The sequence below is a fragment of the Narcine bancroftii genome, chromosome 9 (genome assembly GCF_036971445.1).
Source record: "Narcine bancroftii isolate sNarBan1 chromosome 9, sNarBan1.hap1, whole genome shotgun sequence".
In the NCBI taxonomy this organism is placed as follows: domain Eukaryota; kingdom Metazoa; phylum Chordata; class Chondrichthyes; order Torpediniformes; family Narcinidae; genus Narcine; species Narcine bancroftii.
Genome location: NC_091477.1, coordinates 44,679,606 through 44,691,883, shown reverse-complemented (window position 1 = coordinate 44,691,883; position 12,278 = coordinate 44,679,606). Strand labels below are relative to the sequence as shown.

Sequence of the window (12,278 nt, the reverse complement as noted above, 5' to 3'; positions counted from 1 at the left end):
CATGGATTTGTTATTAATGTATTTAAGTACTGATGTACCATCAGACCAAAACAGAATCTGTTAACTCCATCTGTAATTCTCTTCTTAACACAGTGTCCATTTTGCTCGCCATAGTAGCGGCAGTCAATTCCATATTAGGTATGGCAACTGGCTTTACCCATTACAAATCCACAATGTATTCGATCTTGATTATTTTGCAGTAATAAATAACTGACAGTACCATAACCACCTACGCTTGCATCAGCAAAATAGTGTAATTGAGCAAATGTGGCAATTCCAGTCTGCAGGTTTAATACATCTGTTGACTTCAAAATGTTCTAACATTTAAAGACTTTCAATCCAATTCATCCCTGGATTAGCTTTATCCCATCCAAATTTTCTTCTGCACAATTCTTGCAGAATTTTCTTATCAATTAATACTATTGGTGCCAATATCCCCAAATTATCATATATTGACCTTACGATTGAAAGAATCTCTTCTTATTAAAGGTCATTCCATCAAAATAATTTTGAATTTGAAAAGATCAGATTGAACACACTATTGCACTCCTAGAATTCTTTTGACAAGTAGAATGTCACAATTCAAGTCAAGATGCTTTATCTCCTTTGCTCTTTTTGCCTCTTTCTGTTACAAAGCCAAATTGTGTTTACAAGTTAAATCCTATTCTTGTAAATTATGTATTGAGAATAGGAGGAAAATTGGAAAAAACAATAATGACAGAATAAATGAAGCATCCAATCATCTTAGCTAAAGAATTTCATATTTCTGAAATGATTATTCAACATGAGGAAATAGGATATGGTGGTCATAATCACGTATTATCAGAATTGAACCAGAAATATTGGATGCTTGGTGCTTCATCATTGATCAGAAGAATTATATCAAAATGTGTTATTTGTCGACGTGCAAATGGTAAACCTGGACAACAACAAATTGCAGATTTACTACAAAACAGAGTTTAGTCTGATGAACCCCCATTTATATATGTGGGAGTTGATTATTTTGGTCCTTTACAAATAAAACGAGGAAGTGTTGAAAATTGATACTGAGTAATTTTTTTCTTGTTTGATTACGAGAGCAATTCATATTGAAATTGCATCATTGCTTGATACAAAATGTTTTATCAATGTTCTTTGATGTTTTATCGTTAGGCGTGGTCAGCTGAAGGAGTTATGTTCTGATAATAGATCTAGTTTTACAGGAGCTCAACTAGAGTTACATAAAACAATTCAAAATTGGAATCAACATCAAATTCATGATTCAAAAGGAAATTAATTGGATATTTAATCCGCCTACAGGATTACATCGTGGTGGTGTGTGGGAAAGAATGATTAGATCAATCAAGAAAATTCCTAATATTACTTTGAATAATCAAATGCTAAAGGATGACAATCTTCAGATAGTATTGAGAGAATTTGAAGCTATTTTAAATAGTCATCCAATAACTAAACTTTCTATCGATTCGAATGACATTGAGGAACTTACACCGAATCAACTCTTACTTCTTAAATCTAAACCTTTAATGCCTCCGGATCAATTTCAGAAAGGAGATATTCATGCAAGACGCAGATGGAGACCAGTACAGTTTATTGTGGATTTATTCTGGAAAAGATGGATTAAAGAATATCTTTCATTATTACAAGAATGACAAAAATGGTCTAAAGTTAAATGAAATTTTGTACGTGAAGACATTGTAATTATCATAGATGATTCCGCACCAAGAAATTCTTGGTTGTTGGGTTGGGGAAATTCACGGAAATAGTTTGAGACAAAAAAAAGTTTCTTTTGACAAGGCGGATTAAAACCAAGACTGGTTACTTAAATCGTCTTATTACTAAAATATCTCTTTTACAGAAAGCAGAAAGTTGTGATTTCTAATCATAATTACCATATTTACTTTTGTATCTGTAATAATTATTAGTCATTAATGTCTATTATAATAATCAGAGGCTAGAATGTAGAGGTTAAAACATTTATTTATGATTTATGGTTGTTTTTTTGCACTTTTTCCTTTAAGGATTAATTGTTTTGTAGAGTTACCATAGTTACTATAACATCATATGTCATAATATCCAAGTGGACCAGGAGTTTTCTTCTCATTCTTGGAATGACTGTGGAAGAGACGTGAGCTCTCAAGAAACTTTTCTTTGAATTTATCATTATTATTCATTATTAATCATTTATTATCAATTTAATTCATTTATATTTGTTTGAAGTTGAGTATCATTATCATTTAAAATATGCTTTATTGTACTCATCATTATGAAGTGTGAAGCTATGAAAATGTTTATTCACTTTTATCAATGAAAAATTAAAACTATTTATAGCTGCAATTACAACGTTTGATTTACTTGGATGAATAAGATACAATTTGGAATATCGAAGCTTACTTCTCTTGGAAGGTGACATGTTTTGAGATTGAGAAATATTGGAAGCTGGGAAGTGTCACCTACATTCATGTCTGAACTTTCAGACACAACTGAATGAGTCTGAATTAGTTTCACTAACTTTTAAGTCAGCTAATGAGGCCTGCAGTGCCTTATTGGAGTCTTCTTGCTTGGTAATTGAAGCTACTTTTTCATTGGTGACTGGCTCCAATCTTCGGCCAAACGTTGGTCTGCCTTGCTGGCTCAACTCGCGATCCAACAGTTCTTTGAGAGAAGCTGTTTGCTCGAGGTCTTTAGCCTGACAAGACTACTATTTCTCCATCTTGGATTCTTCACACTGCAGCCTGTCTTCTCCCCTTCTCCTGGTTCCTGGGAACTGTAAACAAATTTGTATCCTTTAAGAGGATTTCTCTAGCTGAATTGTCTCTGTGTTCTGCACGCAAACATTTTTAATCAGGTGTTTGCATAACTTTTCAAAACATTCGTCTGGGCTTCCTGCCAGATTCTGCAAACCACTAGCTCTTATCTCTCCAAGGTTACAGGTGTTTGTATTCAGACAGACATGTTCTAACAGAGGCTTCTGGAATACTCTCACAGACAACTGGACTTCTTGTTAAAGCTTAAATGCTTTTAACAAGTTGAGTTCTTCTACAAATTTTACGAGCCTTTCTTCCAAACAAAATTCACAATAATAACGTTTCTTTGAATAAGAATATAGATGATATGTTCCAAGTTCTAATATTTCCAATTTCAAAGTGTGTCATCTTCAAAGAAACTTGATTAACAATATTCTGAATTACTATCTTATTAATCCAATAAACCAAACTTTGCAGATGCAGCTTTAAGTAGTTTTAACTTGTTGATAAAACAGATAAACATTTTGCATAACTTCGCAATGAGATTTTCATAACAAGACTGTTTAATGATGTAATGATATTCAACTTTAAACATATAAATATAGACAAAATTATAACAAAATAAGATGAATTACGATGAATTCAAAGAAAAATATATCAAGCTCACATCTGTCATGATTCTTCGAAGAATGAGATACAAGCTTTCCGTCTGCCCGAATACTACAACATATGACATCATAATCACTATGGTCACTACAATCAATAATTTTTCTTAAAGGGATAGGCACAAAATTAACTACAAATCAAAAAATTTTACAGGTCCCTAGACAGGATGGTTGTAGAGGAATTCATGCCTAATGTAGGCAAATTAGATTAGCATAGACAGGCTAATCTTGTCTGGCACAGACAAGGTAGGCAAATGGGCCTCCCTATTTGCTGTATGATTCTGAGTATTAGCAATTAGCATGGAAGAGGAGTTGGGGCCAGCATTCTTGCAGAAATTGAATAGTGGAGCAGGCTTGGTTGACTTGGTGACCTACTCCTGCTCCTATTTTCTGTATTCTTATGTGACGTATGACTAAAACCACTGGAGTGTTTTCCCTTTGATAACTCTTCCCTTCTTTAATATCACATTATGTCAACAGCCGAATTGATGTCTAGGTCAGGAATTCTCATCTCATTTTTAGAGTTGTGTTCACTGTATAGAAACATTACTGTTAATATTCTACTATCAAAAGAAAAAATTAAAAAATCCAAGTATTAAAATGATTCCAATTATAGCAAAGTAACTCAAGCTTGTTCATCTCTCCTAAAAATCCTTGAATAAACTGTTTGTGCATCCTTTCAATTCTTATGCCATTATCTCCAGAGTATCACAATGTAGATATTGTACAGTAGTGGTTAAGTCTTTGGACCAACAAACCAGAGCTCTGGTCCATTGATCCAGGAGCATGACTTTGAATTCAAAAATGGCAGCTGTAATCAGAGCCCACTGAGGTATCAGGAGGTGAATCACTCACCATAGGATACCCAGCCTCTGACCTTCTCTTGCAGTCACAGTATTAATGTGGCTGGTATTGTGATGTTTGGGAGATAAATTGGGAAAGGTTTGTTAGAGCAGGTCACACACAAACACTTTAAAACACAGAATTTTTGCAGGAGCTTTTGCAAGAGTGCTCAGGCTCATGATAGACTGTCATTTGCAAAAGGCAACAAATGTAACAGGCAGTAACAGCTTTGTCTGGAAAAGAGCATTTACTGACTGGAAGGTCATGTGATCTTTGCAGGCAGAGAGCAGGAAAAAACAGGCTCTGCTCTCAAAGAAGATGGAGTGAGGAGAGACACAGACAGTGGTTCCAAAGGGACAAGCTGGCATGCTTTGGAAGGCGACCTGGTCAAAGGAGAGGACTGGCCGTCCAATGTTTCCCTTGGAATAGGAAAAACAGAAAGGAACTCTGTGATGGATGTCCTGGAACAAGAAAAACTTTCTCTGAAAACCAACAAGAACCTTTTTTCAGGGGTAACCATTTACCTGTTAAGCACCAAAGACCAGTGAACTTTATTAATGTTAACTTATGTGCACAGTACAAGAATTATCTGCAACCTGTGAGATTGGACTGTGAACCAAAGAACTTTTCTGAACTTTGCTGAAACACACACGTGTACTTAGAATTAGAAGTGAGTCAATAGAGATAAGTTAAAGTTTGATTCTATTTTCATGTTCAAAGATAATTAAAAGCAATTTTCATTTAAGTAACCCTTTGTTGTGGAGCATATCTATTGCTGCTGGGTTTTGGGTCCTCTGGACTCATAACAATATAATTAAGGATTTGATCAATGGCAATTCCGCAAGATGTTGGAAGTCAGCTTTTTGATAGCATTAATGCCATTGTATTCATAGACCAGGAGATTTGATTCTTTGTCAGGGATGGTCATTTCTTGGCAGTTTTATGGCACAAACACTGCCTGCTATTTCTTTTCCCTGATTATTCTCTTGGTGTAAGCTTGTTAATTTGGATCTGGCATTGGGATGCTGGTAAAGTAACAGAGACCGCTCCATAGGAACCAAATGGCTTTAGAGGAATGCAATCCAGTATCACTTGTATTTTATCAGTTCCTCCAATAAATCAACAGTTTGATTTTGGAATCAAGTTTCTCCTCTTGATTGCCAGCTTGAATATTGCCTTACCTCCCTCAGCAGAGTACAAGCCAATGTAAATATCTCTCGTAGACACACATCACGAAATGAAATAGCAATTCTGCGGTGCTTGGACAGTGGTCTTGTTGAATCAGGCTACAATACAATGTGCATAGAATGAATCTTGATACCAACCTGCAGTTAAGTATTTTCTTTCTTTTGTTTCAGGGTTAAAAAGAACAGAGGAGCAGCTGTTTCCATGTGGAAAATCTTATCCCTTGTTTGACTTTACAATTCCCAAATTCACCATGTATTAATTACAATAGTGCATCGCACCACTTTTGCCTTAAAAAGACACAAACCATCATAAAATGCAAGAATATTCATAAATTTGTAGTGAGAGAAAATGATGCTCCACTGAAATCGTTTGCCATCTATTTTAATCCTTACATCACTGTTAGCTGTTCACAATTTCTCATATTATGCTCCTAATTTACCTGCTTCCCCTGCCCATTACTGTTAATTTGATTAATATGAATATGCCCTAAATTATGAGAAACAGCTTGAAAAGTTGGCTAACAATGTTTGAAACATACCATCGATGTAAGAAATGCATGCGTACCATATTCATTTCTTGAGTTAGTTCAGACAAGATCATTACTCCAATCATACAGTGCTCCACACTGCCCTAAAACAAAAAAAATCATTTAAATACAGTGTTAATTTTATATTCCAACAATTCCAAGATAGAGGAATTGAATACAAGTTTTAGTTACACAAGTGTACCTTATGGAACACAATAACAAGATACACAAACATTTGTGTGATTGGACTTGAAGGCTGAGTACATGCTCAATGGCACAATTCTTAGCAGTGTGGAGGAATGAGGGATCTTGAGGTCCAAGTTCACAGATATTTCAACGATGCTGCACAAATTGATACAGTTGTTAAATAGGCATATGGCTTGCTGGTCTTCATTAGTTGAGTTCAAGACCTGTGGGGTAATGTTTCAGCTCCATGAACTCTGGTTAGATCACAAATAGAAATATTGTGTTCAATACTGGTTGATCGTTATAGGAAGGATGTGAAAGATTTAACAGACGGCCATGTGGATTGGAGAGCATGTCTTATGAGTAAAGGTTAAGCAAGCTAGGACTCTTAGAAATGCCAAGGAATGAGAGGAGACTTAAAATAGGCAAATAAGATAACATGAACAGCCAGTACTTTATTTCCAGGGTAGAAATGGCAAATACCAGAGGACATTTAGTTAAGGCATAGAGGAAAGTTTTGGAAAATATCAGATCCCAGGGTAGGATTTATTTTACACAGAGAGTGGTGGTGGGTGCATGAAAAAATTGCTGGAGGAGGTGGGGAGGTAGTGGAGGCTGATAATAGTGATTCTTTGAAAGGGCTCATGGATGCAAGAACAATGGAAGCTGGGAGGGAGGGAGGAAAGGATCAGACTGATGTGGAATAGGTTTAAATCAGCACAACATCGTGGGCTGACAAACCCAGATTGTTGTCCATTCTATGTACTATCATTTCGATTCCTCTATTCAATAAAATTACACCTCATTGTGATCTAATGCTACATACCCACACAATTGCATACAGGTATTATCAAACTTTCACCATCCTTTTTATTTATCATTTTTATTAATTTCATTACTCCAAGATCACTATGGTCAACAACACTCCCAGATCCCTACCATTCACTGTGTAGGTCCTACCCGTGTATGACATCATAAAATCCAAAACCTCATCATTTCTGTATTAAATTCCATCAACCATTCCTCTGCCCACTTGCCCAATTAAAATCCTGAAGTAATTTTTCCCATCTTCAATATCAGATACTTTAGTGTCATCTACAAACTTGCTAATCACTCCATGTACATTTTCATCTAAATTATCGATATAGATGACAAACAGCAATGCTCCCAGCACTAAATTCTAGACACACCATTAGTCAGAGGCCTCCTGTCCAAAAAACAACCTTCCATCATTGTCCTCTGCTTTCTTCAATGAAGCCAATTTTCTTTCCATTCTGCTATCCCTGATTGGATCCCATGCAATTTAACTTTCAAGAGCAACTTTCCATACGGAACTTCATTGAATGCCTGGCAAAAAATCCATATACATTAAAAGCCCTAGTATCCAGCACCTATAGGGATTGGTAGATGCTGGATAAGTGAATTTTCCAGTTGCTTGAAATTAAGTGTTGAATGGATTGGTAAACTGACTGCTAGGGGCTGCCAATTTTAAACTTTTATATTTTTTACCTATTCATTTTCTGCAAAATTTTTGCCAGTTGCTTGAGGCTGCCATTTGCTTAAATCTCAATAACATGGTTTTTACTGCATACAACATTCACGTCACTGCCCTCAACAAACTTTTTAATTGTGTCTTCAGAAAACTCATTGGGATACAAGTCAATAGCTCCCTGACAACAGAGCCATAGGTGGAGATGGTAATGAAGAAGGCAATTGGTATATTTGGCTTCATTGGCTGTGCACAAGTCTTTGGCTACAGCGCCCTTGGAATATTCTGTCCAGTTCTGGTCACCATATAACAAGAACACAATACCACATGATACTGCAGATGACATTAAAATTGGGGATGCAGTGAACAACGAGGAAGACTTGTGGTGGGATTGGAACCAGCTGAAAAAAAATAGGGTGCAAAATGCCAGATGGAATTTAATGAGAATAAGAGTGAGGAGTTGCTCATTGGGCATATGAACTAGGGTTGGACTTGTATTGTAATGGTAGAGCATGGCAGAGTGAAGCAAAACCGAAGGATCTGGGAATAAAGATTAATAATTCCTTAGAAGGAGTATCAATGGTAGAGCATGGCAGAGTGAAGCAAAACCGAAGGATCTGGGAATAAAGATTAATAATTCCTTAGAAGGAGTATCACAGGTAGATAGGTTAATAAAAAGAGCTTTTGGCACATGGGCCTTCATAAACTGAAGTACCTGTATTGAGTTCAGAAGTTGGAGTGTTTCAGTGAATTCATATCAGACATGGGTGAGGTCAAATTTGGAGCCTGTGTGCAGTTTTTGTCGCCTCCCAACAGGAAAAATATCAGTAAGATTGAGAGAATGCATAGAAGATAGAATATTACAGAACAATACAGTTCCTTCAGCCCACGATGTAAACCTATTTCCACAGCAATCTAAGCCTTCCCCACCTCATATCCATAACCTTCTATTTTTATAACATCCTTTTGAATAATCTTTTGTTCCAATCTCTAGCACAATCCTCTCCAATACATTCCAGGCACCCATCATTCTGTGTAAAAAAAAAAAAAAATTACCTGACATCTCCCTAAACTTTTCTCCAATCATCTTTAACCGATATTCTCTGGTATTTGCTACTGACTCCTCAATCTTTTATCCTCTGTTAAGTCACCTCATACTTCATCGCTCCAAAAAGAAAAGCTCTAACTCTGCTAACTTTGCATCATAAGACATGTTCTCCAATCTCGTAACTTCTTGGTAAATCTCTTCTGCGCCCTCTCTCTACTTCTTTCCTGTAATGAAGTGACCAGAACTGAATATAATATTCCAAATGTGGTCTTACCAGAGTTATACAGAACTGTAATATTACCTTATGGCTCTTGAACTTAATCCCCACCTAATGAAGGCCAACACATCATCCACCTTCTCAACCACCCAATGAATTTGTACAGCAACCTTAAGGGATCTATGGACCTGGACCCCAAGATATCCCTGTTCCTCCATGCTATTAAGAATCCTGCCATTAACAATGTACTTTGCCTTCAAGTTTGACTTTTCAAAGTACATCACTAATCTGGATTGAACTCGATCAGCCACTTCTCCACCCATCTCTGCATCCTGCCTATTGTCACCTCTTGACAATTTTCTACACTATCCATAAAAATTCTAACATTTGTGTAATCTGCAAACATATATTTGATAAAAAATGACAGTAGAAATTTGTTGGCATATTAACAAAATACTCTTATCAACAGTGATTTCACAGAAACCATGTTAAATTGGAAAAGAGAGCACTAAAGGTTTGTCTGGCAGCCTTACTATATCTCTGAGATTAGTCACACGTTCTCACTTAATCAGCATGCCAAACGATTGATATTTAATATCACTCCACCATGATGCAATAAAACCTCCTCTGAACTGTTACACTCCCAATCATCTGTCCATTCTGGCCTGTGTCCATTTCTGCAGTGAAATAAGCCTGTTACAGCCATCCTACATGAATTCCTGGCAGCAAAACTGTTATTGAGCTCAGAAAAATGAAGCCATTCTAACATTATGTGTGTGAAAGTTTATTGAAATTTTAAGATCTCTATTTTTCAAGAAATGATAAGTGGAAAAGTTATAAATTTCTCATTTGATATGCTCAGACCTCCAACATCCATATTTTTGCACTTTATGTTTACAAGCAAATTTTTACCTCTGCCAAGATGAATTTTAAAATAGTTAGCAGAACGCTATTACAGCCCTGGTGACCCAGATTCAAATCTGGCACTGTCTGTAAGGAGTTTATACGTTCTCATTGTGTCTGCATGGGTTTCCCCTAGGTTCTCTGGTTCCCTTCCACCCTCTAAAATGTATGGGGTTGTCAGGTAATTTGGCTGAAATTGGATGGCAGGAGTTTAAATGGCCAGAATTGCCTTCTACTATGTTGCAAATACATTTAAATTTATTTATAGTGCATATCCTCAGGCAAAAGGTCATAGGTGGATGTGGGTATAAGAGCAGAAGAGAAAAAATTCTGAGAAGTGATAGGGAGAGGGGATAGGTCTCTGAATGGAGCAGGAAGGGTTGGGAAATGTAGGAAAGGAGGCAAAGGGATAGGGAAAGAGAGAGACACCCATATCAACCTGATGACTTGCATATGGACCTGTGCTTATTACCCTCGCCCTCCCCCTCACCATTTATTTCAGATGCCTGTCTGTTTTTTTGCTCATACCTTGATGAAGGGCTCAGATATCACGACCTGCTGAGTTTCTCCAGCATTTTTGTGCATTAAATCACTCTTAATTATTGTTTCACAATTAAGCAAGATATCAATGCTCTATCAAAATTAGATGTCAACATTCTCAAGTCCCCTCGATGCCTCTGCCAGCCAAGGATTTACTTCAATTTAGGACAAAGTTTAGAAATGCCTAAGAATTTAAAAGTGGACAACATGGAGATAAATGTGAGAAGAGTGCTATACACAAGAGTGAAGATGTTGCATTTGAATGCAGGCAGTATACAAAGCAAGATAGAGGAGATTAAAATGTTGTTAGGATTTGGCAGGTAGGATGTTGTTGGCATAATGGAGACATGACTGAACGATTATGGCTGGCAGATCAACATCCAAGGATACATGTCCTTTTGAAAATAAAGGCAATGAGGAAAAGGGGATGGTATTGCTGTTAGTAAAAATGAAATCAAATCCTAAGTGAGAAAGGACATAGGATCAGAGGATATAGAATCCTTGTGGATATAGTTGAGAAACTGCAAAGGTAAAAGGATCCTGATGGAAGTTAGATGCAGGCCTCCAAAGAGCAGCCAGGATGTTGGGTGCAAATTACCACTCAAATTAGAGAATGCATGTGATCATGGGAGACTTCAATATGCAGATAGACTGGGAAAAATCAGGATCCCCCCCCCCCACCAAAAAAAAAGGAATTCATGGAATGCCCACTAGATTCCCTTTTCAAGCAGCTTGTGGTCGAGCCAATGTGGGATTTAGATTTAGTGCTGTAAAATGTATTGTACTTGATCAGGGAGCTTCAGGTAAAAGTCCCTTTGGAGGTAGTGATCATAATTTGATAACGTTCACTCTGCAGTTTGAGAGGGAGAAGCTAAAGTCAGATGTGTCAGTGTTACAGTGGTATGAGAGAGGAACTGGCCAAAGATCATTGGAAGGTAACCTTACCAGGCTGGAATTTCTGGAAATGATTCATCCCAAAAACTATGCATTTTAAGGGGTCAGGCAAACATGGCTAGCTTTGGAAGTCAAAGACAGCATAAAAGCAGGAGAGGGCATATCGTCTTTCAAAAATTAGAGGGAAGCTAAAAGATTGGGTAGCTTTTAAAAGCCAATAGAAGACAACCAAAAAAAGCAATAAAGGGAGAAAATGTAAAATATGAAAGTAAGGTAGCCAGTAACCAAAAGTTTTTTTTCAAATATTTAAAGAGTAAAAGAGAGGACAAAGGACCTCTGAAAAATGATACTGCATAAATGAAAATGGGGAAAAAAGAAATGTTAGATGAACTAAATTGGTATTTTCCATCAGTTTTCATTCAGAAGACATCAGTAACATGCCAGAATTTTGAGAGTCAAACTGCAAAAGTGAATGCAATCACTGTTACTAATGAGAAGGTGCTTGGAAGCTGAGGGGACTGAAAGGCGGCAAGTCAACTGGACCAATGGACTGGTTCCCAGACAGAAAATTATTGGCTGTTTAGCTTAACTTTAGTGGTTAGCAAGAATCTATTATTAAGGGCTAAAATTTCGATCTACTTGTAAAAATAGGCTGAATCAGCATAGTTTTCTTCAGGTGAGATCTTGCCTGACAAATCTGTTGGGAGTTTTTTGAGGAAGACAAATGAGATCAGTAGAATTTGTTTACTTGGATTTTAAAAAGGTCTTCGACAAGTTGCCACACATAAGGTTGCCCAATAAGATAGGCATGCATGATATTACAGGTAAGGTACAGTACTCACAAGTATAGAAGATTGGCTGACTGGCAGAAGGCAAAGAAAGGGAATAAAGAGTCTTTTCTGGGTGGCTGCCAGTGACAAGTGGTGTTCCACATTTGTCAGTGTTGGAGATACTAGTTTTCACATTGTATGGAAATTATTAAATGATGGCTTTGTGGCCAAGAGTGCAGATGATATGAAGATAGGTACAGAGGTG

At 36.8% G+C, this 12,278-nt stretch overlaps 1 protein-coding gene across 1 annotated transcript in view; it reads right to left on the bottom strand.

Moving 5' to 3' along the window:
• Window positions 1-12,278, bottom strand: part of LOC138743479 (ran-binding protein 17-like) — a 726,783-nt gene that overhangs the window by 618,738 nt on the left and 95,767 nt on the right. Inside the window, exons 5-6 of the mRNA XM_069898924.1 lie at window positions 6,005-6,070; window positions 5,434-5,538 (exon numbers count right to left, since the gene is read on the bottom strand). Of these exons, the coding sequence (XP_069755025.1) occupies window positions 5,434-5,538; window positions 6,005-6,070 (171 nt within the window). The remainder of the gene's footprint in view (window positions 1-5,433; window positions 5,539-6,004; window positions 6,071-12,278) is intronic.